At 42.5% G+C, this 24602-nt stretch overlaps 5 protein-coding genes across 18 annotated transcripts; 3 read left to right on the forward strand and 2 right to left on the reverse strand.

The window, feature by feature from the left end:
• Window positions 1–585: 585 nt before the first annotated feature.
• srsf5b (serine and arginine rich splicing factor 5b) lies at window positions 586–4289 on the forward strand. Its single transcript, XM_049757243.1, has 8 exons — window positions 586–719; window positions 963–1104; window positions 1390–1460; window positions 1663–1788; window positions 1863–1935; window positions 3110–3183; window positions 3263–3370; window positions 3509–4289. The coding sequence occupies exons 2-8, from the start codon at window positions 979–981 to the stop codon at window positions 3996–3998; spliced, it is 1068 nt and encodes a 355-aa protein (XP_049613200.1). The 5' UTR covers window positions 586–719; window positions 963–978; the 3' UTR covers window positions 3999–4289.
• On the reverse strand, window positions 4182–7785 carry slc10a1 (solute carrier family 10 member 1). Its single transcript, XM_049758084.2, has 9 exons — window positions 7730–7785; window positions 7110–7152; window positions 6350–6535; window positions 6208–6294; window positions 6005–6117; window positions 5470–5674; window positions 5223–5401; window positions 4817–5016; window positions 4182–4646 (listed from the first exon to the last, which is right to left on the reverse strand). Exons 1-9 carry the CDS (start codon window positions 7783–7785, stop codon window positions 4585–4587), a joined length of 1131 nt encoding a protein of 376 aa, XP_049614041.1. The 3' UTR covers window positions 4182–4584.
• On the forward strand, window positions 6010–16735 carry max (myc associated factor X). 13 transcript variants are annotated; one of them, XM_049757256.2, is made up of 8 exons: window positions 6010–6135; window positions 6996–7042; window positions 7240–7369; window positions 8600–8725; window positions 10294–10320; window positions 12780–12920; window positions 13796–13934; window positions 14005–15520. In XM_049757256.2, exons 4-8 carry the CDS (start codon window positions 8642–8644, stop codon window positions 14190–14192), a joined length of 579 nt encoding a protein of 192 aa, XP_049613213.1. In that variant the 5' UTR covers window positions 6010–6135; window positions 6996–7042; window positions 7240–7369; window positions 8600–8641; the 3' UTR covers window positions 14193–15520. The 13 variants fall into 13 exon arrangements, with proteins under 13 accessions (XP_049613213.1, XP_049613215.1, XP_049613216.1 ...); XM_049757258.2 differs by having other exon boundaries at window positions 13799–13934; window positions 14005–15121; XM_049757259.2 differs by having other exon boundaries at window positions 13811–13934; window positions 14005–15121.
• On the reverse strand, window positions 15572–19148 carry fntb (farnesyltransferase, CAAX box, subunit beta). Its single transcript, XM_049757239.1, has 12 exons — window positions 19005–19148; window positions 18789–18853; window positions 17754–17826; window positions 17515–17606; window positions 17292–17438; window positions 17147–17230; window positions 16998–17084; window positions 16804–16933; window positions 16602–16734; window positions 16435–16546; window positions 16245–16359; window positions 15572–15815 (listed from the first exon to the last, which is right to left on the reverse strand). The coding sequence occupies exons 1-12, from the start codon at window positions 19101–19103 to the stop codon at window positions 15702–15704; spliced, it is 1251 nt and encodes a 416-aa protein (XP_049613196.1). The 5' UTR covers window positions 19104–19148; the 3' UTR covers window positions 15572–15701.
• On the forward strand, window positions 18988–24069 carry rab15 (RAB15, member RAS oncogene family). 2 transcript variants are annotated; one of them, XM_049757255.1, is made up of 9 exons: window positions 18988–19127; window positions 19612–19725; window positions 19824–19935; window positions 21812–21872; window positions 22361–22421; window positions 22667–22744; window positions 22877–22966; window positions 23069–23134; window positions 23211–24069. In XM_049757255.1, the coding sequence occupies exons 4-9, from the start codon at window positions 21826–21828 to the stop codon at window positions 23370–23372; spliced, it is 504 nt and encodes a 167-aa protein (XP_049613212.1). In that variant the 5' UTR covers window positions 18988–19127; window positions 19612–19725; window positions 19824–19935; window positions 21812–21825; the 3' UTR covers window positions 23373–24069. The 2 variants fall into 2 exon arrangements, with proteins under 2 accessions (XP_049613212.1, XP_049613211.1); XM_049757254.1 differs by having other exon boundaries at window positions 19612–19935.
• The last annotated feature ends 533 nt before the right edge of the window (window positions 24070–24602 follow it).

A 24602-nucleotide genomic window follows, 5' to 3' on the forward strand; every position in this document is an offset into this window, starting at 1 on the left:
GCTACTGTGATGATGACACTGATGATTTTTATGCGCCTTTGTGTTTCGTAATTGCTTCTCTTCGCTACCTGGCGTAAACAATTATGGGGTTAAAGTTGAAAAAAAAAACAAAAACAAAAGCAATTTACATTGTGTTTAGAGGCACTGTTGTACAGTGTCTCTTACAGTACACTTTCATTCTTGGTTTGAATGCTTTCAGCTTCTGATTTTCCCCTGTACATGGCAGTGGGTGTGAGAATATTAATTTAATATTTGTATAAAGTTTAATTTAATTTTACAGTGTGTATATAACTTTCTAAATAAAGCTTTCTTTTGAATGTGAATGATGTGTCATTTATTCAAGTTTATGTCAGCCAGCTAGAATGTTGATTAACTCTCACTTATTGTGGTTAGTTATATTAGCCATGTAGTGTCAAAATAATAAATTTAAATTATCAATGGGTCAAATTATTGTGCTAAAATACTTGTACAATGCAGTTTCCTGTCTTAATCGTGGATTGTATGGGAAGGACCCCTGGTGGTACGTATGTGAAATAACAACGATTAAAAAAAAGAAACCATTGCCGATCTTCGGACTTCGGCTTTTTCCGGCCTTTTCCGGCATCCGCATTCGGTGTCACATGGGCGGAAAGGAAAGGCGCATGCACGGGTTCCATTTTGTTTCGTCTTCACTTTGACTGCTCTCTTGACGATCTGAACATCCCCCTCAAACGCTCAAGGTATTTATTATTAATTATACTATTATTATTATTAAACTCGAGGATTCGTGGTTAATGTTTAAAACGACACGCACAGTTCATCTCATACATGACTCGCTATCTCCGTATTCTTGGTTTGTTTTTCGATGCTAGCTAGGCCGCGCTAGCTAGCGTGCGGAATGACGAGAACTGAAAACAGCGCCAGAACATTAACTTGTATTACTATTATATCTTTGCGAATTATGTTTGTTTGTTCAAATTTAGAGCCGCAGCTTTCAAGATGAGTGGATCTCGCATATTCATCGGCCGACTAAACCCCTCAGCGAGGGAGAAAGATGTGGAGAGATTCTTCAAAGGGTACGGACGCATTCGAGACATCGATCTCAAAAGAGGTTTTGGCTTTGTGGTGAGTAAGAAATAAGATTTATTCAAAGGATGCTTTATTTTAAAACTACGTTTAATTGCTTATTAGTGGATACGTCAATGCTCACACTCTAACTGTACTGAAATTGGAATTATTTGAATAAAACAAATAACGGTGGTCAAGTAGAGGTACTACTTAAATAAACGTTCTTTTTAGGGGGGGGGGGGGTTCTAAAATGTACGAAGGTACAAAAACAAAACAAAAACGTAATTATATCAGACCAGACCTGTATAGAATATTTCTTATTCTGTACTTTATTTAATGCAGGAATTTGAGGATCCCAGAGATGCTGAAGATGCCGTGTATGATCTTGATGGCAAAGAACTGTGTAATGAAAGGTGAGTAGTTTCTTTGCTATCAATAATGGATGCTTTGTTCAATTTAATGCAAGGTTTGAAAATTTTGGCTCATGGGCTATATATGGCCTTTTGTTTAACCCAACATTTTAACCCCAGGCAGGATGGAACCCTTGAGCATGGAGTTTGACAGGTTCAATATGCTGTAAAGCTCAATTTTTTTTTTTATTGTCTGTGATATCAGAGTGACCATCGAGATTGCTCGTGGACGTCAACACCCCGGCAGAGGAGGTAGAGGAGGCGGCGGCGGTGGCGGTGGAGGAGGCCGCTTCCCCGATCGTTATGATCGAGGCGAACAGAACAATCGGAGGTATCACATATTCTTACTTCTTCATAAATTTAGGAACGTTGTATGGCCATTTTCATGACTTCTCATTGTTTCAGTCGCAACCCGCCTCCGATGCGTACTGAGAATCGTCTGATTGTGGAGAACTTGTCCTCCCGTGTCAGCTGGCAGGTCAGTATCGCCACTTTTTTCTTTCTTTTTTTTCTTTTTTTTTAATTCATTCGAAAGCGAGTATCTTATACACCAAAAAATGCTGTGAGAACATCTTTAGGCCTCTTTAATAATTCCTGTAAATGTAGAATTTCTAGTCAAAATATTGTAGTTTTGCCTAAATTATGCTAATACAATTGCATCACATTTTTATGATATTCTATTTTTCTTATATAATAAAAATTAAGACACAGCAAAAAAAACAAAACTACAAGTAATCTGTTCCTTTGTTCCAATTTTAACCAATTCTTCACCCCTTTATTTGCCAGCCTGACTGTTGTGTCATGTGGAAGAACTCGCTTATGGTGGAGTTAACCCCTTCTGGGTCCTTCTGTCTGGGTTGAGCCTGTGCTGTCAGCCAGTCTGTCCTACTCCTACTAGTTGAAGCCTGCTCGCTCCTCAATCGAGGGGAAGCGCTGGTGGCCCCTTCACTCACTTTCAACGCCCACTGTCCAAGGCAGGGGGCGCCAGGCAGTGGGAGAGAAAACAGAGAGTTGACAGAGAGAAAGCAGAGGAGAGAGCGCGAGTCGATGGCCGAGTTGATCGATGGTTCGTTAAATTGAGGGGGCTTCAGTCGGTCGATCAATCGATCGATATCCCCACCTCCCCTCCCCACTCTGGTGGTCCCACACATCGCGAGAGAGAGAGCGAGCGCGTGCAAATGCCTCCCCGGTGCCTGTGGATATAATCTGCTGTTACCCCAAAGGGGTTCGCTCTCAGGTAGTAGTTTCCTCTCTTCCACCCTGTTCACTCTCTTTGCTGACGCGGGGTGCCGAGGCAGGGGCGGGTCCCGGTGTCGAGCCCTGAAAATAAACGGGGCTCGTTGCGCCAAATTCTGCCCCAAGTGGCGCCACTGCATTTTAATTCATGCAGATGGTGTCCATCTCTTTGTAGTTTTAATCCGAGCGCGGCCCAAGAATCTCAAAACTGCAGCGGATTGGCTGATCCTAAATTTTTACATGGTTGTGTTTGGGTCCTAAACGCGGTCGTGCTGAAGACACGGCCGATTGAGAGGTTTGAGGTTCCTGGCCCCCTCGTTTAGCCTCGGTAGTTATAATCTAACTCTTCTTTTGACAATTCGATTGACCGACTGTCCTGAGTCTCTTCCAGCATTAACCGCCGTTTGCTTGTGTAGGACCTGAAAGATTTCATGAGGCAAGCAGGAGAGGTCACATTTGCAGACGCACATCGACCAAAACTCAACGAAGGGTGCGTTGTCGTCATTTTCTCGCGTTTAAAGTGTATGACTGTGAACGGACCCGGAAAACGTCTGTCTTTATCTTTCCAGGGTGGTTGAGTTTGCCTCTTACAGCGACCTGAAAAATGCTCTTGAGAAGCTGTCTGGAAAGGAGTTCAATGGGAGAAAAATAAAGCTCATTGAGGCAGCCCAGAAGAGGTGACCTTTCCTTGAGAATTTACATTTATTATTTTTTGAATGCACCTGCCTGCTATCTCGATTATCGGTACGTGCGTGTCAATCTTAAATGACCACCTTCTTACGAAAGTTCTTCTTCACTGTTGTCGCCTTCTAAAGGTCCAAAAGCCGTTCCCGCTCCAGGAGTTCATCTCGCTCCCACTCACGATCCCGGTCCCGTGGTCGCTCTTCATCAGGCAGTCCCAGGCGGTCTGGCAGTCCCAGGCGCTCCGGTAGTCCCAGGCGCTCCGGTAGTCCCAGGCGGTCTGGCAGTCCCAGGCGGTCTGGCAGTCCCAGGCGCTCCGGTAGTCCCAGGCGCTCCGGCAGTCCCGGGCGCTCTGGCAGTCCCAGGCGCTCCGGCAGTCCCGGGCGCTCCGGCAGTCCCAGGCGCTCCGGCAGTCCCAGGCGCTCCGGCAGCCCGGCCAAACGCAGCAGTCGCTCCCGTAGCGGCTCCCCAACCAGCAATGCATCCCCCACTAACTCCAAGTCAATTGATCCAAACAAACATTCCCTCTCTGCTAACCCTCTTCCTCCTTCTTCTCCTCCTCATGATAAAGGCCATGGCTCTCGTTCACACTCTCTTTCCCCTTCCACCGAAAGCCAGCCTTAACTCACCCCCTTATTGTCTTGGGAGACTCCATTCAAGGTTTGTTAAAGCGCAACACTGTTTAAGAAAATATCAAGCTTGGGTAGAAAGGTATGCTTTTTTTTTTTGTCTCTCAAAGTGATTGTTAGTTGTTTTTGATAAGTAAACAAGATCTCTTGCAATTTTTGTTCTTCCTCTTGAGTCACCCTGTTCTCCTGCCCTCTCTGGTGAGTCACTATTGGTTTTTGGATGCTTGAATTCATGATGCCTTTTGTATATGAGGGTCTTGTTTTCAATAAAAATAGGGAAAATGTATGTGGGGAAATGCCGTACTTATTAAAGCAGTTTTAACAGTGTTACACACTCTCCCTTTGTCATTGTGAATATCCAGCCATTACAGTGTACCATTATCCTGCTCAGTGTCGCTGGGAGGCGGAGCTTAGATGCAGACAACCTTTCACACTTCCAACATCATCACTGAACGGCAACTGTAAGTAGTAATGGTGAAAATTTATTGCAAAGCGGTCAACATGGAAGTCCGAACATGTTTCAAGTACAACATAAGTCCTGTTAGCCAATTCAGACATTGGCATGAAGGGAAATCCGGTCGTCATACCGTCCCTTCTGAAAATACTTTCAGTCCGGCATCAGTCATGGCAGGCTGATATTCATCTGTTGGTCAAACAAGTGCACAGACCCAATTATGAAATGTTCTACTAAATTCTGCCCTATTAAGTTGCAATTTATTTTTATTTAATAGCCTCCATTGTACTGTATGAAGCCAAAGCAAATGTCTCTAAATTCCAATAAGGAAAACAAAAAACAAAATGGCTGTTCCTTACCTTTGCCTTTTTTCTTGAGCCTCTGGTGGCATCTGTAGATGATGATAAGAGCAATGGCCTCCAACAACTGGAAGGATATGTACACCATCGGAAAGAGGAAGAGCGGGCCGATCACTTCCGGTGGAAAGGCCAGTTTCAGAATGGTTGAGCATAGCTGAATATTCTGGCAGCCTGTTTCCATGGCGACAGTCCTCCTCTCCCTAGGCAGTTGTTCAGGAGAATACATTCATAAGTCATGAGCACTTAAGGGTGGTGCTCAGCAGAAGATGGTGGCGAATATATATTTGTAACTGAGGTGAATATAAAAAGTCTACACACCCCTGTTCAAGTTATTAAATTGGAACAATTCATAATTTCCTCCACCTAATGCCCCAATTCAGGAACAAGCTTTTTTTATCTCACTCACGCTTGGCTGAGTCTGAAGATGGACGAAATGACGTAGCCGAAGGTGAACCCGATGAATGGCATGAAGGCGCCAGTGGCCAAAAGGGGAGGAGACATCACCACTAGGATGGCGCTGCGGATCGCTATGGTGGCCATGACGGCAATCGCCACGGAGGAGATGGACATGATGGTCAGACCTACCTGAGAGTAGATATAATTTTTGCTTTTGATTGAGTCGTACATATTTATGTTTTTGTGATACAACAGACCTTGGTGATGATCTTGGAATATTGCGGCCTATAGTGGTTGATGAAGATACCAATGCCACAGGGCACGAGGATCATGGCCAGCGACACGGTGATGTCAACGTAGGGAACGGCGTTCTGCAGGTCGCCAAAGCCCTGACAGTAAAGGTAGAGTAGTAGCGGCATCATGCCCAGAGCCAGCAAGGTGGAACAGGACGTCATCACGATGCTGTGGAGAGGAACATGTAACTTTAAACCTTCAAAATAAAACTTGTGGGAGCGCATATAACATCTCCTCTTTAATTTATCACCTTCACAGTTGTGGACAAGATAAGATCCACAACAACAACAGCAGGAATGCACTGAAGAACACAGGACACACCTTGATAAAGGAGGACCCCATCGGGGTGAATGCCCGACAAGGCTTTGCTTTCCAACGTTGTGATAAATATTACAGTATCAGCGTTTTATGACCATGGGGGTCAGTCAACTCTAATGACTATCATTAAGGTTGTTGAACTGTTTAAAATAATCAACTATGCATGTGTGTGCTGTATACCTTAGGTTCATATCTCCATTTATAGCCAACGCCAAGATGTTGGAGAGGGTTCCTCCTGGGCAGCACCCACAAATCAAGACCACCACAGCCGCCATGTTAGCTAGCTGGAAACCCTGGAAGCAGCAATAATGGTAAACATCTCCTTTGTCTGAGTTAATTATTATCTCATTAGCTTTCAGGTATTATGTGAGCATCAAACCAACCTTGGCTAAGCAAAATGCTGTAAGTGGCATGACGCAATACTGAGCCAGAACTGCAATTACCACCCCTTTAGGTTTCACGATGTGACCCTGGGATGAGAATGTGATTAATAGTCAATTGTTAGAGTCAAGTGAAAGAGCTCACCTTGATCTTGGACACCTCCATGGTGCATCCCAGTGAGATCATAGTGATGAATAAGACAATCACCATGAGCACGTTAATAGTTTTGTCCACCACGGGCGACAAAAAGGGCTTAAAAAGGACAGTGCTATTTGTGGATGTCATGTTGAAGGCGTCCATGGTAGTTTGCATCGGATCGGAACCAGCCCACTATGTGATTTGTGTGCAATGAACTAAGACAGACAATACAAAAAAACAGGCATTATTGTTTAAAATCTTAGAACAATCTCACAGAGTACTTTTTTTAAAGTTAAGAAATGCTTTTCTGCAACAGGCAGAAAGGTCACAGTTTTATTGATAAGCCGTGCTTTGCTTGAGAGTAGTAATCAGCGGCCATCAGTTCATAGTACACACGCGGCGGACCTTTATCCTAATATTCATTGTGCACAGTTCATTACTTTGAAAATATTTTGCTAAGTAGAATGATGGTTTACTTCTAAATAAAGTGCATATAAATTCAAATAGACATTTTAAGTAACCAACATATTGAATAATTGTCAGTTTCTTCTTTCATTAAAGCCAAACAATTTGTTCTTGGATCTTTGCACTTAATAACAGAGAAAAAAAAAAGATCTTCACTTCATCACTGACAATCACATCTTCCCTGCAGGCAAACATCTGCACTGTCCTTTAAAAAGAGAAGAAACACTTTTGACGGTAAGAAAAGTGTTTCTCTCCATCACATGCTGTTGTGTGAATTATTGTGAAGGTGACAATTACACACCTTCTCCAAGAGGTCACTCTGTGTAAAGTCCCATGTGGACCTTCTGAAATAAACACAGACAGACAGATTCTCACACACTTGTGTTGTTTACCTCTCAAAGCATGTCCACCTCTTCTCCTCCGCTCCCCAGGACTAATCTTCTTCCATCGACACTGACTTTTATGCTTCTCACTCGTGCACTTTATGGTCGTGCACAGGTGCCATCTAGTGCATGTTTCTTGCACAAGGCGAGGCCTACGACAGAGCTCAGCATAGCTGGGGTAACAAAAACTAATTTTGGCACTATTATTTAGCATATTTGTCTCACATAAATGGGTTTGTGTATCTTAATTCAAATAAATATTCCACTGTAAATGTGCAGGTACAACAATTAACCACTTGGTGGTGCTGTTTTCTCTTGTTTTCAGCTTTTTTTTAAATTAATGGTCATGTACAATAGAGAGAGCAGTTATTATATATATATATTATATTTATACTATATTATATTATTACTGCGCTGTAAGTTATTTATTCTTGGTGTATTTTCACCAGAGAATGACAGTGAGCTTTTATTGAGAAACCTGGAACTTGTTTCAAATCATTGAGAGAAAAAAAATATATAATTTGGGTGTCAGTCTGACCTCCCACTAGCTTGAACTCCTGCCACGCAAATCAGAAGAATTCTGTTGATCCGCATTTACGCTTCTGCTATATAATTAAAACAAATATTTCAGTTATAAATCATGAATGATTTGTACTATTTTTAACAGTGTTGGAAAAGAAAGTGGAATCAAAAAACATTTAGGCAGTAAGCATGAGTACAGTAGTTTTCTTGGTATGTAGGCGGTGACTGACCCACCCTGTTATTTCCAAACAAAAACGCTACTTTTCAGCCATAGTACAAAAGATCTAACGTATTGGTCATGCATTTACATTAAACACAATTCTTATATAATGACAGCATGCAATTAGCATGACAACAAATACGAATGAGATTTTTTTTTTTACAGCTTTGAGTACGATAACCATGATGCTGTCTGAGTCATTGGCTAGCAGCACACCACAGTAACCCGTGCCAAGAACAAACGCTGCATGCGATGGCCACGCTCGACAGACTGTTAGTCCAATATTACTGCCAAGGTTGCTGATGACTTTCATGCTCTGCCTGTAAAATCTCCTGCAGAGCAAAATGAAGCACTTACGATGCTGAAATGCGTTTCTGAGGGGAGATAGTGTACATAGATGAATGCAATATATATGTATAGTATAGCTAGCTAGTTACTGAACCATCCATCCTTTCATCCATCACACATCATGGTCAAGGCATAGGTCCTCTCTGTGTTTTCCAGTTAGTGCATGGTAGGGGGCCAAAGGAGGGCATAGTGGATAAACAGGCCACAATCCCTGTAAAGACATGGGGGAGGGGTGGTGAACTGATCAGCCTCTTGAGTGCTATAATTACAGTTCCCTGCATCACATGCCTGCGTTTTTGTTTTTTTTTCTCTCTGCAGCTCCAGACACGACTAATCAATGCACACTCTTGACCAGCCAACATGCAGGTCGTGACCTTGCGGGATTTGAATTGTCTCCAGAAACCCGCAAAGGCCAAGGGGGGAGAGATTAGCGACGAGGGTGTGGTGAGACTCGTGATCATATTCACCATGAGAAGGGCATGTAAATGTGATTGCTGACGACCACGAAGCAAAAGCATGGCCCCATTGTGTTGTGACCCTTTAGTGTAAATAGGAGTGACCTTGTTTGCCTCTGCTGCTACGGGGACATAACTATGTTAAATACAGTAGGAGAGGTTAACACAAAGAAATGACACAGGATGAGTGGAAGCTTTTCTTCGTTGATGGAGGGCAGGGTGTCGCCCACAGCTGCTGTGGCCTCGTGACCTGCTGAGGGGCATTTCATTATTTATTTATTTACACATTTACTGAGCTGAAACTAATCCATAATGTAAGCTCCTTAGCTATAGTACAATTTTGACCAAAAAAGGTAAAACGTGAGCAGATTAGTCACAGTTTGGCCCGCAACCCTGTTTATTATCCCTCACAAATATAGAAGTGCCTCTTTATTTTTATTTTTTCCTATCTATCCATTTTCAGTTCAGGTCAGCCAATTTATCACAGTACATATGTGGAAAGGACAAACTGATATTTGGTGGGAATTGAACCCTTGCAGCCTGCATAAAAAGATGCATAAAATATTTTTATTTTAGAAGAATAAATATGAAAAAAACGATGTGTGTGTTATACGAGTACAAAGATGTGAAAATATAGGCAGTCATGTCAGGAGGTCGCCTTACAGTTTCAGTGTTTTGGATTTTTCGAGGGTTGTGCCTTTCCACGTGTCTGCTCTAGCCCTGTTTTTCCCCGTGACAAAAAACTACAACTAAAAAACTACATTTACCACAAAGCTATCGGCTAAAGTGGGCGTTGTGACGTAAGCATCTGCACTAAATGCCTGACGGGAAATGTAGTTTGACAAACAGACTCACGTAACTGTTGGCATATAAACAATTTGTATATTTAAGCGAGCATGAAACTTTTGAGTCCAACAATTATTTTTAGATTACCGTGAGTTCAATTGTACATTTTTACACTAGTTATGGCAATATCGTTCGAATTCTCATCTAAGAAAAAATACAATTCCCAGAAACCCCTTAGATTTGGCGCATGCGCAATGAAGGACGGTAGCTTGGTGTGTGGAGTTTAGTCACGTGGAGATGGTCTACCTCGATTCTGTCCAAACAGAACGTGTGAGTGAGTAGCAACTACTAGCAGCCCGTCTGTAGGAGCGCCGCTGGGCTGCCAATCCGATCCATGTTGTTTTTGAGCCACGCGTTCCTTTAAACTTGACCATTTGATCGAAGAATGAGTGATAACGATGATATCGAAGTCGATAGTGACGTGAGTATGACGCATTTCTACGCTTTTTAGTGATTGTATTTCGCTTTTTATGTCGTTTTTTCCCCCTCTAGCCGAAGTAGCTCATCTGTTAGCATTAGCTACCCGATAAGCTGGGTCGCGGTGCTTCACTGATAAGTATTTGAAAAAAATAAAATAAGTGCTAGTTTTCTGTGGTCAGAAGCATTTAAATGATTAGATTGTTGATTACATTGAAGCAGCTTCGGTGAAACGATTACGTTTCTGAACAATTATGGCTACAATTGTACTTTTTGTTCTGTTTTTTTTTGCAGGAAGACTCACCGAGATATCACAATGTGGTGCGTAATGCTGTGGGGGGGAATTTGTCCATTTATTATAATTATTATACTGCACATTATTGAGGTTATGTTCCTTTTTTTTTGTTTTTGCCATTTTCATGATCATTCAATATTTAGTATTCAGGCGTAGGTGGACTTCAAAATCGAATGCGAAAGCAATGGGTCATATGATCGAGCGAGATAAGACATATTTCTTGTTTATGGAGGGCAATACATGCATGTTATGCATTGCAGGCAGGGTATTCCCTATCCTGCGTGTACACGGTAACACGACGGCTATATTTAGCCCAAAAGCTTTACCGAGAGCTGCACAGCCTTTTGTCATTATCCATCCGTTATTATTTTCACCAATAAATACGCCGAGTGCAAATCCTGGTGCTTCTTAGCACGACAAGGGGATTCCGCTTTTGCACATCGAGGTCATCTCAACAAAGAGATCTTGTTTGACATCTACTGCTGCATCCATGGCGTAGAACGACGCTCGAAAAGATGCGTGCATGCATGCATAGAGAGGGAGGAAAGCCTTCGTGTCAGGAAGGGCTGCAGCGGGATGTTTTCCTGTGTTGCAGCTTGTGATTAGAGCCAGTCAGTCTTCTCGACATCCCTCTGTGGGGCTGGCAGGCTCAAATGAATGACGTTATAGCTAGCTGCACAACATAGTGGTGAGGAGAGAAAACAACACATGCACACACACACAGCCTGCACGACGGCAGCACCAGTTCAATTCGAATGCATGATTACTTATGTCTCTAATTTAACCTTATTAATGTAATTCTATTTGATACGCTTTGCAGAGGTTGATACATTGCTTTGTATTGTACAATTTAGCGGGCCACGTTAAGGTTGACCAAATCCGGGCATTGATTATGACACCTAGACTCTAAATTGGTGTGATTGTGAGTGTGAATGTTTGTCTATATGTACCCTGGAATTGGCTGGCGACCAATCCAGGGTGTACCCAGCTTTCGACCAAAGTCAGCTGGGATGGGCAGCAGCTCACTAATGACCCAAATGAGGACATGTTCATATTGTTGCACGAGAGTGTTTTTTTTTTTTTTTGGGGTCGGTTTTACGCCAGGCTTTATTTTTCTCGCCAAGAAGCTGCACTTACCCGTTCTTCTTCTCGCCCACTCGGTGCAGTTACAATGCATGCCACAATCAGGTATGAATAGAATGGAGGGAGGAGCTCACCTAGCGTGTGGTGCCACAGGATGGAGAAAAAAAAGTACCTGTTTTATGACAGACTTATAATGGTGGCGCTGTAATTGGACACCTGTTTGTCATATGTTGCTGTGCTGCAACTCAGCACTCACATCATCATTTAATGCGATGCATGTTTTTCCACTTCCCCTTGATTCTCTAAATCTTGATCTTTCTAAAGTTGAGAGGTGCACCCATTTGTGAAGAATGCTATTGTGCATATGGACCTGCTCAAATCTTTAAAGCAGGCATGTTGCTCCATTGATGTGGGATGTAGTCTTACACAGGTTCGAGCTTGTCTTCCATGTACTTATCGGGCGAGCAGGAAAATGGCTGCCGGGACTGTAATCACATGCTATCAAGAGCACACGTGTTCAGTTTAGTTTCATTTTGAGAAGGAATTATCATTTCACACGCAAGGAAAACGCTGACAGTCCCAAACCCGCCACATGTGACATGCACACACACATTGAGGTTTATTACACTTTAGTTGGACGAGACTCATCATTTTATCTTCAGGCTATATACATGCACGAGGTGTCTTGTTGAACTTGGATTCGTTGCGTGTACTCCATGTTTGGAGTAATCGCAGACTGCCCTTAGGTGTGAATGTGAGTGAATGGTACAATGGTAGAAAAACAACAAACTGGAGTCTTTCCCAATTTAAGTGACTTGCTTTGAGAGTACCGTATTCTCCCGACTATAAGGCGCACCTAAAAACCTAGAATTTTCTCAAAAGCCGACAGTGCACCTTATAGTCCAGTGCGCCTTGTATATGGACCAAATTCCTAAATTTAAACTGCCCCGAAGCAATGTGTCATGAAATCAATCATAAGTGGCCCGCTGAAGACTATGAATCATGAATCAAAAAGACTATGGATCATTATTTTGTGATTATAAAGTCATTTGTTGCGTCTGAAGTTGAAATAAAAAGATAAAATGGAGAATGATTTGATTTGGATTAAAAATCTAACATGATGCATTAATGGTGCGCCTTATAGTCCGGTGCTCCTTATAGTCTGGAAAATACGGTAGATATGGATTTTCAAATTAAATCAATTATTGGAGAATATTGAGCCTTTTCTCATTAATAAGTCAGCCTCTGCGCATTGTCCCAATCTGTCAGTACTTTTCTATGTTAGTTGTTGAAAAAAAAAAAAAAAAGAACAGTACTCGGCAGCAGGCGGGTTCTCCCGTCCTGCCGTCCGTGCTCCGACCCACGCTGCCGGGGGCTGAAGGCCTTGTGACTCTCATTGCAGGCAGACAAACGGGCACACCACAATGCGTTGGAGCGCAAGCGTAGGGACCACATCAAAGACAGCTTTCACAGCCTCCGGGACTCTGTGCCTGCCTTGCAGGGAGAAAAGGTTGGTAACAGTACTGGTGAGCAACCCAACAGTGTAAGAGACATTTTATTTTTTCCCCTTTCATTATGTTTGTTCAATGTCACTTGAATTATGAGACGAGGTAATGACTAGAGTAGTGTACATTGAGAGCTAAATGTATGCGTGTGTGTGTGTGTGAGCGGAGAGCAGATGGTAGAAGCTGCATGTCGAACCGCTTGGACCGGCGTCAGGAAGTTATTACGAGGAAATGTCGCTACTCTCTTCCTGTTTTGACATTGGCGACGTGGAGAACGTTACTAGCCCTTCCCTAGAAAGCAGCTTGGGTGGGTGGGTGGATGGCTCGATGCTGGGAGGCGGAGTGGGAGTCGTGTGGCGAATATTAGCTTGCCGAAGCTTGGGCCGATGAATTGATAAGATGTATTTTCACCCGGGTCGCTGTTTTTGTTTTCGTCATTATTGTGCAGGAAGCTTGTTTAGTTGTTCTGTAACTGTAAAAAAAGGAAAAATCATTTTAGAATGAATGCCCGCAGTCTAAATCCAACCTTGAGCTAAAAAGTAAAACGGGATTCTAATTGTAATCGCTGCATTGTGTATACTTGTGTGCTCATTAAAGCGGAAGTCAAATCAAAAACGTTGCCAACGTCACATGACCAAATCCAGAAAACAGGTGAGTGGTCGAGCCCTTTTGGCACAAAGCCACACACAGCAAGTGGCAGTACAAAGCCAAAATGGCCGCCCGCTGAGATCCATAAAACCAAGTCACATTCCATAAACGCAATCTCAATCAGGATGGCAACACCGAAAGCATATTGTAAAAGTTTTGACTTGACTTTCCCTTTTACGGCAATCATGTGCGTTTTGTATAAATTGGTGAAAGGTGAATTTCTCTGCACGCAACATCACTTCTCTTTTGCCTGTGTCACTAACAGCAGTCTACCAAACAGGCGTCTCGAGCTCAAATCCTAGACAAAGCCACAGAGTACATCCAGTACATGAGGCGAAAAAATCACACGCACCAGCAGGACATTGACGACCTGAAGCGGCAAAATGCGCTGCTGGAGCAGCAAGGTAATACTCCATCTTTGCGTCTCCATCAAGTTGATAAGTTGGACTCATCGGAACCTTCTCTGTCGTCCAGTGCGTGCCCTGGAGAAAGTGAAGGGCTCGGCGCAGCTCCAGGCCAACTACTCGTCGTCCGACAGCAGCCTCTACACCAACCCAAAAGGAAGCGCCGTGTCCGCGTTCGACGGCGGCTCCGACTCCAGCTCCGAGTCGGAACCCGAGGAGCCTCCAAACCGCAAGAAGCTGCGCGTCGAGGCCAGCTAGAACGCGCTCCAAAAAAAAAAGCAGGTGAAAGGACCGGAGTTACCGCCTCGCGGGAAAAGCGAGCCAGAGGAAGCCTTTAAACGGCGCTCTTTGACCTTTCCACCTGACACCCACTGTTCTTGCCCCCCCCTCCAACTGGGTGGGCTGGCACTGGAGACTCATGACCCCTTTCCAAACTCCTCACCACCACAATCACCTCCTCGAACAAGGAGGGGGGAGGCCAGCAGAATGGGAGCCTTTCAACAACTCTCGACCCCCTCCCTTAATATTTTCTTCTCGCAACAATCCAAAACCCCAAAATGAGGCAGCTTGGTTACTTCAGAACTTTTTCACGTTCCCCCGCCCTGCGTTTGTGCGCATAGCAGGTATACTCCGAAGCACTGGTAGATGACTTGTGCAGCGGACCTGGCTATCGGCTGCAAATGGTATCGTTAGGGACCTAGCCCGACTACGACTAGTTGACACTACCTAGTTATAATTCCGACATTAATAGTCCACCTTAAATATTAGCATCAGGCGCTAAAATTAAAAATGTCAACTCTCCGATTTGCAAATTTGTAGGGGGGGTCCTCTGTATTTTGTTTACCCTAGAGAATTGTTCCAAACAAGTTGATCTTTTTCGAAGTACCACAAACACATATTGTACTTTTTTTTTTTCCCCCCCACATAAGAATGTGACGACCCTCCAAGGAGAAATGTTTAGTGACACCCACCTCAGGCCCACTTGGATTGCAGATGTTTTCTGCTGCAACACATTTGTTTATGAGATAGAAAGGAAAAACAAGTTCCTATTGTTGAAATTGATGTTTTGAAAGATTTTGAATATTCCTGAACTTGTATTGTATTTTGTCCTTTAGCTTGAAGTAGTGAATGACTTTAGGTGGCTGAACACATTAGGCAGCTTGTTTGATAGACAAAAAAGACAATAATTGGATGTTTTCAAGATCAAATGTACGTTATGCATTTTGTAGTCATCTCACAGATCACACGATATATCACCTAAAACCGGAATGTTCCAAATTAGCTCCTGTCGTACACGGAAGCCAATGAAGCCCCCCCCCCTCCCCACGTTAATGTGTTGTGCTCTACGAAGTTGCTGAACCTTCCCCAAGTTAAAAAACATTTTTTTTTTGAGTGTCTAGGAAGAATGATTTCATCATTTCCATTTTCTTTTCCATTCAGGAGGATATGATTAGCGTACCGGGTCTTTGTCTGATTCCATTCCATGGAAATTACAAGTATGTTGTACATACTGCCTACAATTGTCTTGCAAAAGTTGAGGCCTACCTTTAATATGAGACTATAAAATAAACTATTTTATCCTTTAACGTTCTTCTTTGGATTATTCAGTTGTGGCGAGATATGAAGTAAATCGCAGAGAATTTGCAAAGATTTATTAACGTCAGCCATACTGAAACAGTTTGATAATGATAACAAAAGGCATCAAAAATCCTTTTTTTTTTTTTTGCTGCTTCCAGTCTTCTTTCCTCACCACCAAGGGACTATAAACTAGGACCGATGGTCAGCTGAGGAGTTTTCCTTCGGGACGGGCAGGCGGTGAAAGTGCTGCAAAGCCTGAGCCACCTTCTCTGGACAGATGTTGTAAACCGGATGAGTTGGAGCCTACGAAGAAGAACAAAAGTGGATGTGTTTTACCACAACGCTGTGGATGCTTTCGGAAATTGCGCTAACAGGTAACCTGTTGTAACACCACCAAAAAGAAATTTACAACACAGCAGCATGTGTAATGGACTTGGTGGCTGTCAAGGTGCCGATGACGAAACCCAAAACGGAAAATGTCAAAGTGACACGGCAGCTGGTGCCCTTCACATTTTTTTTTTAAATGAAACCACATGTACACTATGTCCCCCCACAATTTCAATGACTTCACTTCTCAACTCCACCCAACGCCTCAACATCTATAAAAGCCTCTTATTCTCCATAAGCAAGAACATTAAAAATGCAGGCAGAGGCCATTTTTGCTCAAAATAAAGACTCATTCTACCAAAGTATGACAACTCGAAAGGCTTAGTAGATGACTCCAGAACTTACCAATCTGTTCTGCTCCTTGCCGAGGATGCTCTCATGATGGCTGTCGGTGTTCCCAAAGTGCTGCGCTATGGAAAGGCCGCTCAGGCAATAGCACGTATGGTAAAAGTCTCGAGATCTGAACGGGATAAAAAAAAAACAAGGCGTCAAACCATTTTAGTATTATCTTGTGTTTGCTTTGTGTCATACTGACTTGCCAGGCTTATCTAGTAACCCCCCGGTTGGATTCTGGCAGCAGAGGAGGATGTACTCCTGCAAAGCCTGCTGTTCGAACATCCACCGATGTCGACTCAGCTCCGACTCGCCTGCGCAAAAACCAGTGAGTCAAACTCGATATTGCAACGAGCGGAAGCCGGTTACCTTCTTTGAAGAAGGCTCTATGTAGGAGTGGAAGTAGCCCAGCCTGCCAGTAGGAGTAGCAGCCGTCCACCAGTTTGTTGCAACGGCCCTGGAAGCCTCCTTCGAAACGCATCTGTCGGCTGACAACCCACCTCTGAGATGAGAGGAGGTAAAAGTATTTTAAAAGGGTTTTGCTCAGACTACTAATGTTTCTGTTTCTCACCAATAAAGCTTTGAGATCCAGCATGTGCTCTTTTCCCAGTATGACCAGTGCAGCCGTGCCGCAGAATGTGTACCCGCCGTGAGCCTCCAGACCCGGCACCCCGCTGAGGCCGCCCTCCCAGTTCTGACAACTGCGCAAAACCCATAATTGAGTGGTCAGGAATGAAGACAAATCAAAAATGGCGACCTACTTACCTGATGATCCAGTTGGTGGTGTCTTCGAACAGTTTGGGTGTGATGATGTTGGTCAGCGATGCCACGGAGGCCGCACAATACGCACTCCTGTGAAGGTACACAATCATCACAAATCAAATAAAGTGCCCGAGAAGAGGTTGAAGTCTCACCTGACGTCCACCTCTCCTCCCACATGCATCACAAAGGAACCATCTGGCTGCTTCACTGACCATAGGAAATCTAACAACTTCTCCCTGGAATCGAGCAGAAATATTACGGTAAAATAATCCCATCAAAAGGATAACAACCGTCTACCTATCGATAACGTTGTAAGCTTCCTCCGTGCCGATGATGCAGAGGGCGTTGACGGCGGCGTAGGTGGGCGCCAGATGGGCATGTTGTGAGGGTCCGCCACCGAACCCCCCCGTGGTGCTCTGACATCGAGCCAGGAACTGACACACACTGTATTGGAAGCAAACAGCAGCAGTAAGTAGTGATTTTTTTTTTTTTTTCCACAAATGAATTCCCTTCTACTCACTCCGAGGCCACGGCGGCAGGAACAGGTTCCTCGAGTAACTCCAGACTGTGAAGAATCCAGAAGCAAAGCCAAGGTCTGCTTGCGTCCAGGCACTACACAGTTACAAAATAATAAATAACGATAGATGAGAACTTTTAGTATTCACCTTAAATGACCTTTACAACTGAACTTTTGAATCGAGATAATGACCCGCGGTAAAAAATGAGTCATTGACTATTGCACGACTTTGACATCGTTACCTCATAAGAATCTGATAAATGCCGTAAGCCTTTCTTGAGATACTGGTAGTGTTGCTCCCGTAGCAAAGTTGGCCTGTGGAGAAACAATTAAAATTAAAGCGTGCTTAATTTTAAGATCAGCATAAAAATCAAAACTGAAGAAAAAGTACCGCATCATATTTAACACAGCCGATCTAAAAAAGTTAGATGATGCAGTTGTCATAGAAATTATGATTCAGCCCTGTTGAGAGGCGACCGCTAATAGCACGAGAACACGTGGGATGATTGACGCGCCCAAGTGATCATGGCGCTTGCTAATGTGTCATAATCGCAGCAAATGCAATCAGTAAAAACAGAGTCATTACTCCATGAGCGTAAATAGGCATGGTAATCAACTCTATTAGTGCTATTTCACACCAATATTTGACAAAATGGTCATAAGAAGCCACATTTAAGCCATTTTTTTTAAGTAGGCAACAGATAGGGGCTCAATATTGCCTTAATATTTTGCAACAATGTTTTTATGCATAAATATGGTCTTCTTGGATGCGTCACATCCTCCAATGAGGGAAACTCGTCGGTTGTCATGGAAACAGAAAAAGAAGCTACAGGTCTGAGATATGGATTTTTTTTTAACTTATGTTCCTTATTCATTATTTTTGCTGCCTGGTGTTTCAAAACTTACCTTTTAATAAAGGCATAATACAAATTTGAAATAGAACAATATGTTGCAAACCTACCAAAATTACCACCATGCAGTTGAATATTGTTTTTCAAATATGACGACACACAGAGGATTCAATTTATTTTGACAATTCATCTATCATAATTTAGATGTAGCATAATTTGCGCGCAATTATTTCCCAATACAATGACTCGAGTTGACCAGAAGGTGGCAGTATTGTACCAAACATTGCCTGCTCCTGCTCAACGAATAAGTGAGGCTGTGTCATTTTCAAAAATATGACAAAAGCATCGTTCCTGCAAGTTTTAGAAATTATTTAAATTAATTCCGTTTGGAATTATGCATTTTAATAGGGAAGTAATGAAACTAACTGTGGTATGCTGTGGATTTGCTTGTAAACGTTGATGACTTCTTCAATGCTCCGCTCGACCCTTTTCTATTGGAAACAAGGAAGAAACAAAAAAATCAATCATTTAAAAACGCGATACATTACTCTTAATAATTAGCGCATGCAAACACAAATGACGCCCGTCATCATGGGCAGATTTAGCATTCTGTATCATCCTGCAGGGCTAATCGCCTCTTACCTGCTCCCGTGAGGTAACAGTTCCCAACCCGTCATCCGCAAGCATTTCCGCGGAGTGACACTCCCGAAAACATCGCAAAGGAGCCTGTACACCGTCCATGATGATCAAGAAGAAATCGGAAAGGTTTGTTTTGACTGGTTTCCACACACTTTCACGCTGGTGCGCTCACTTCCTGTTGGGGTTGGTATGAGCGGAAATGACGTAGCTTAGCCAATACGGGGTTACCAAAGGTACAAAATATTTTAGCGTTGATACTTAAAAGTGCTTTATAACTCCATTGCACGTGTTGAATAATTCAAGTCAAGTAAGTAGTTGTAATTATATTTTAGTTGTGGGTTTTCACAGACACAATTCTTTGAAATATTTTTAAATCCAGCGCATTTCATTGATATGCAAGAACCGGATAAAGACCGGTTGGCATTTCAAAATAAAGTACAGAAGAACGGTATTACGAAAGCAAGCAACTTATCCTAATATGGTTGAATTTTCCTTTTAACATGACACGCGGTATAGTTTAAATTTATTTCAACGGATTTATCCGGATTTATCCCAAATTGTCAAAAGCAATAACCGGAAGTAACTAACTGTCATTATTTCTGCTTGATAGTGATTCACCGCACCCACTGGAGGCAGAGGAGGCTGCCTCGAGCATCCTTGTTTTGTCTCGCAGTCCACAACAAGAAACACGTTCTGACATTGCCCGTTGAAGCAAACATGGCTCGTGAGTGGAAAGGGAGCCATTTGTCGCTGAGTTAGCTGACTGGCATCTTTTATTCACTTCCTCCCTTTTCTTTTTAATTCAACATCATGGCTAAGCAGTACGATGTGCTCTTCCGACTCCTGCTTCTCGGAGACTCCGGGGTTGGAAAAACATGTTTGCTGTGCAGATTCACCGACAATGAATTTCACCCGTCTCACATTTCAACCATAGGTAAGATCCACTATATTTAGAATATTGTTCTCAACCAGAACAAACTGGCAGGTTTTTATTCCAAAATACATTTTATATGTAATACAGAGGGGTGATCACATGAATGTTTCCATTACTGTTGCGTTAAATTGTGTTTTACAATTTTTCCTGTGATTGGCTGGCGACTAATCCAGCCATGATTCGAACCCGCAACATTTCTACGATATAATACAGACAAAATTGTTACCTGGAAGATTTCTCCCATCGCTCAACTTTCCATGTATCCGAGGTGATGCTCTTTCTCTTTAGATTCAAACTTAATTGCTGCAATTAAAAATCCAGTATTATTATTTATAATTAATTTAGAAAAAAAATAATATCACTATGTGAATCATTTTTTTTAATGCTGAAATAAACCATTCATTCATTATCCTTTTTAGTGTCACCACAGTTCTGACTGGGGCCAGGGATTTGGGATAAGGGGGACGGGGGGTCTGTAATGTAGGGCATTCATCTCTATTGCTTTTTGGCCTATATTTTCAAATGGAGAGTTGAGAAAGAACCTTGGATTCTATTTCGTGACTAACGAGGCAGACATTGAGCAATGTTAAAGTCCCACAGAGAAAATTTTAGAATACATTATACACAATATTGCCTTAAAATGGAACAATGTCTGCATAATAAAAGTCTCAGTGTGTTGCCGTGAACATAAAAATAGTTTTGACTGAAGTATGACGCCAGTAGAACCTTTGTGTTGTTTTGTATTCTCTCTACCTACTGTATATCCAAAAATGAATTCACTCTAGATCTTCCCACATCAATAATAAATGCCTGCCGCCCAGAATAGTCCGTCCCCGAGTTTAGTAGGAGCCTGTAATATTATATTAGACCGTCGCCAAGCTTTAACTGACCTCACAAAAGTCCAAGGAAAGGTGTCGCGGGATCTTGAGTGGCTTCTGTCAATGTCCTTCTCTCCTCGGGATCAATAAATCATTTCTCAGCCTTCACAGTGACAGAAGGATTCCAGTAAGTCTTTCCTTCCACTAAGTCATCAATCTGCTTGTCCACTTTTGTGTTTTATTTATCTTACAAAAGCTTGATTAGTTTAGGCGGGAGCAAATAAAAAAAGCATCCACATTCTAAATAGAAACAATTTAAAAATATTGTTCCTTCCACGAGCCAGTCCACAACCTTGTCCACCAACACATCGAGGAATGTCACCACCTCATCTAATGCCGCAACACGTTCGGTTCATTCGTCAAGTCACTTTGGGATTTGTTCCCCTCGGTTTACGCGAGGCCTTCACTCCGTTGATTGCCAAGCTCTGCCATCTTCCATTAAGTGCAGTCTGCCGTATTGTTCCCTTCCCCTATTGTTCCAAAGCGGCGTCTAAGCCGCGGAATCTTAAGATTCACTGGGAGCACGAAAGATTGCTCTTAATTACATGCATTGTTAATGAATGTAAAAATTTTGGAGTCGTAAACTCAAGAATAAGCCCGGGTTGCTATGCGGCTCTTGGGGACTCTAACGAGACCCTCGCTGTACAGAAACAGTGCTAACGATGCCGCAATGTCAGTGAACTCTTGCTGCATCACTCAATCGGAGCGTCATTGCACTCCACACTTAGCTTCTCCCTTTTCGATTAAAGTCAGTAGCCTCTCCTCTAGGATGCTTGACCACTTGGTGTGAGTCAGTTTAACCGAGATAAGCTGTTAATTGACTTCTCAGGGAATACAATGTAGAAGTGGTGCGGTTGGACTTGATACTCAGTGGAGGCGAAAAAATAACAAGGAAGTCGTTCAATGCTAAAGTTGTATGCAAAATGTAGCCTTGAATGGCTACGACTTTCTCAAGATGCAACTTTGTTTATTCACACCTCGCCTTTTGTCTCCTGCAGGCATTGACTTCAAAATGAAGACACTGCTAATAGATGGTATCAAAGTGCGAATCCAGATTTGGTAAGCATTCACAACGTGGGTGAGTTTCTATTACCGTATTTTCCGCACTATAAGGCGGACCGGATTATAAGGCGCACCTTCAATGAGCGGCCCATTTTAAAACTTTGTTCATATATAAGGCGCACCTGATTATAAGGCGCATAGAATAAATTGCTCAAACGTTAATATCACACAACACACAAAATAAACACGGAAAACTTACTTTAATAAGTTCATCCACGAATCCATATTGGTCCATATATAAGGCGCACCGGATTATAAGGCAGCTTTTGAGAAAATTGGAGGTTTTTAGGTGCGCCTTATAGTGCGGAAAATACGGTGGTACAATATTCTAGTTTCACTATGTAGTGCAGGAGCAGGGGTGGACTTATGTGGTTGCTAATGGGGGCCACGGCCACCCCAGTTGCAAGTTTAGCACTTTATTGTAGCCATTGTTTATCATACTGTCCACAGCCAAGGATTTGTAAAATAATATTTTGGTTCCCCAGGGACACTGCAGGCCAGGAACGCTACCAGACCATCACCAAGCAGTACTACAGGCGAGCTCAGGTAGTAAGTCTGTGTTTGTTGCAGATAGGAAAAGCACGTTGATGTTAATCTTGCTAACAAGTACTGTCACTATGGAATTGCGCCCGCAGGCTGCACAGAACATCCAATTGAATTTTCTATTCACTCGGAAAACTGATAATGAAATTGGAAGATGGTGTTCTTTTTAATGCCTCCCACATCTAGTGATACGCAATTTCTCTGGTGTCTTGGCAATTAAAATCTTGCAATCTCTGATCTGCCCTCAGGGAATTTTCCTGGTCTACGACATCACGAGCGAGCGCTCCTTTCAGCACATCATGAAGTGGGCCAGTGATGTGGACGAGGTGAGTGGCGTTTGATTTTATTGCATCATTTTTTAATGAAGTCTTTAGTTGTGTGTGGATTCAACTTCATTTCTGGCTCAACTGTCACTATTTGTTTGCCTTTGCTCCATTTCTCATTCCTATAATTGTTAGTACGCTCCAGAAAAGGTCCAGAAGATCCTGGTCGGGAACAAGTCGGATGAGGTGACCAAGAGGCAGGTGCCCACAGAGCAAGGGGTCAAGGTTTGTGTTGCCTATATCTGTCATTTTGTGAGTCGTGCAGTGGTTTTCCATCCTTCGTACGTGAGAAGAAATAACAACCCTACATGCATCTGCATCCTTCAGCTGGCCCAAGCTTATGGAATGGATTTTTTCGAGACAAGTGCCTTCACCAATCATAACATAGCAGAGGTGAGAACGTTTTCAACGATAAAAAATACTCCACCAAAACAATCATCATCATTTCTCTCTCTTTTGCTCCATCAAGACTTTTACACGGCTATCCGAGCAAGTGCTGGCGGCCAACAAGAAGGACCTGGACCTTCTGCGGATGTCTCAGAACGACGAGCTGAACCTGGCTGCTCTGGAGGAAGAGGAGGGATTGTGTGACGGGGGGTCCGCCGACCAGGGGAAAGGCTGCTGGTGTTAATTGTGACGAGAATGACAGAAGCTTGTTGGAAATTGTATCGTGGAAAGCCGTTTGAGCATTTATTGGACCTCCTCCAATTTCAGGTCAGTGTCTCAGTGCGCTCTTTGTCCTCTTTAGTACATCAGCATTAGTTTATTGAGTGAAATCTATGGTCTTCTAATGCTGATCATGAATCGGGAACAGCAGATTTTTTTCCAAAATGCAGAATTTATGAATTGAATGTATACTATAAGAGGCCCACAATGATGTTTTTCAAAAGCTTTGGAAAAAAAATTCTCACCTATTCTGGAGACAAGTGAAAAGTTTTTTGCACGGAAATTTGATTTGATTGCAACTTCAGTGAAGTTAAAAAAAAATCAGCTGGCTGTAAATTCAATTATGATTCAACCAGAGATGCCTCTCGGAGACAGAATGAACATCCACTTTGTGCGCATCCTTTTTCGTATTCTTAAATGCTACTTGTGGACTTGAAATGACTGTTTGTGTGTGTGTGTGTGTGTGTGTGTGTGTGTGGGGGGGGGGGTTCTGGATCGTAAACTCCGGAATCATAAAGCAGATGTGTTGTTTAAAAAAAAAAAATCTTCCTTCTTCAAATCTACTTTCCTGTATTTGTGAAAATATATGACATTGTACAAGCTGAATGCAGCATATTATTAAGTTGTCACATGTTTATGAGTAAATGCTCACAGATTTAAAATTGTGTGTTTTATTATTTATGGAGAGACTTGGAGATACATTAACATACCATTTTGCTTGACAAAGATATAGATTTGCTATTTAAAAATAGTTATTATATTTATTATTATTATTATTTTAATATTTATAATATATATAATATATAATATATTTTAATATAATTATTTTTCTCCCTGTTGTAGCTCTTGAAAGTATTTAGACCTTTTCTCACTCTCAATAATTATCATACTGCATTTAGATTTTGCAATTTTTATATTTATTTATGTCGCTTCCTAATGTGACCACTAGATGGCAGCTGCAACATACAGTAATGTCCTGTATTATACTGCATTTACAGCAATGTCCTATTTCTTCCTAAACAAGCTATTTCATCTCATTCAATGAAGCTGCTATTGACTCTGTTCTCCGAGGGAGGAAAAAAAAAAGCTGCAAAGCTTTTATCCATCACCTCATCCGAGTTGTTCATGTTGTTAACTCGTTAAAGGCCCTGAGGTGACATTAGCGTGCATCTTTATGAATATGCATGTAGCACTG

This window comes from Syngnathus scovelli, chromosome 20, assembly GCF_024217435.2.
Source record: "Syngnathus scovelli strain Florida chromosome 20, RoL_Ssco_1.2, whole genome shotgun sequence".
NCBI classification, from domain to species: domain Eukaryota; kingdom Metazoa; phylum Chordata; class Actinopteri; order Syngnathiformes; family Syngnathidae; genus Syngnathus; species Syngnathus scovelli.

Coding starts and splice junctions, on each gene's coding strand:
- rab15 (XM_049757254.1), top strand. CDS start 19,812: ATGGCTAAGCAGTACGATGTGCTCTTCCGACTCCTGCTTCTCGGAGAC. Junction 21,873..22,360: donor AAAGTGCGAATCCAGATTTG/GTAAGCATTCAC, acceptor TTGGTTCCCCAG/GGACACTGCAGGCCAGGAAC. Junction 22,745..22,876: donor GGGCCAGTGATGTGGACGAG/GTGAGTGGCGTT, acceptor TATAATTGTTAG/TACGCTCCAGAAAAGGTCCA.
- slc10a1 (XM_049758084.2), bottom strand. CDS start 7,785: ATGCGGATCAACAGAATTCTTCTGATTTGCGTGGCAGGAGTTCAAGCT. Junction 5,017..5,222: donor ATCTTCAGACTCAGCCAAGC/GTGAGTGAGATA, acceptor ACAACTGCCTAG/GGAGAGGAGGACTGTCGCCA. Junction 4,647..4,816: donor GCTCAAGAAAAAAGGCAAAG/GTAAGGAACAGC, acceptor TTTGACCAACAG/ATGAATATCAGCCTGCCATG.
- fntb (XM_049757239.1), bottom strand. CDS start 19,103: ATGGACGGTGTACAGGCTCCTTTGCGATGTTTTCGGGAGTGTCACTCC. Junction 17,827..18,788: donor CAAATCCACAGCATACCACA/GTTAGTTTCATT, acceptor GTTTCTCCACAG/GCCAACTTTGCTACGGGAGC. Junction 17,085..17,146: donor GGAGGAGAGGTGGACGTCAG/GTGAGACTTCAA, acceptor GTACCTTCACAG/GAGTGCGTATTGTGCGGCCT.
- srsf5b (XM_049757243.1), top strand. CDS start 979: ATGAGTGGATCTCGCATATTCATCGGCCGACTAAACCCCTCAGCGAGG. Junction 1,105..1,389: donor AAAGAGGTTTTGGCTTTGTG/GTGAGTAAGAAA, acceptor TATTTAATGCAG/GAATTTGAGGATCCCAGAGA. Junction 1,461..1,662: donor AAAGAACTGTGTAATGAAAG/GTGAGTAGTTTC, acceptor CTGTGATATCAG/AGTGACCATCGAGATTGCTC.
- max (XM_049757256.2), top strand. CDS start 8,642: ATGCAGGTCGTGACCTTGCGGGATTTGAATTGTCTCCAGAAACCCGCA. Junction 10,321..12,779: donor CACCGAGATATCACAATGTG/GTGCGTAATGCT, acceptor CTCTCATTGCAG/GCAGACAAACGGGCACACCA. Junction 13,935..14,004: donor TGCGCTGCTGGAGCAGCAAG/GTAATACTCCAT, acceptor TCTGTCGTCCAG/TGCGTGCCCTGGAGAAAGTG.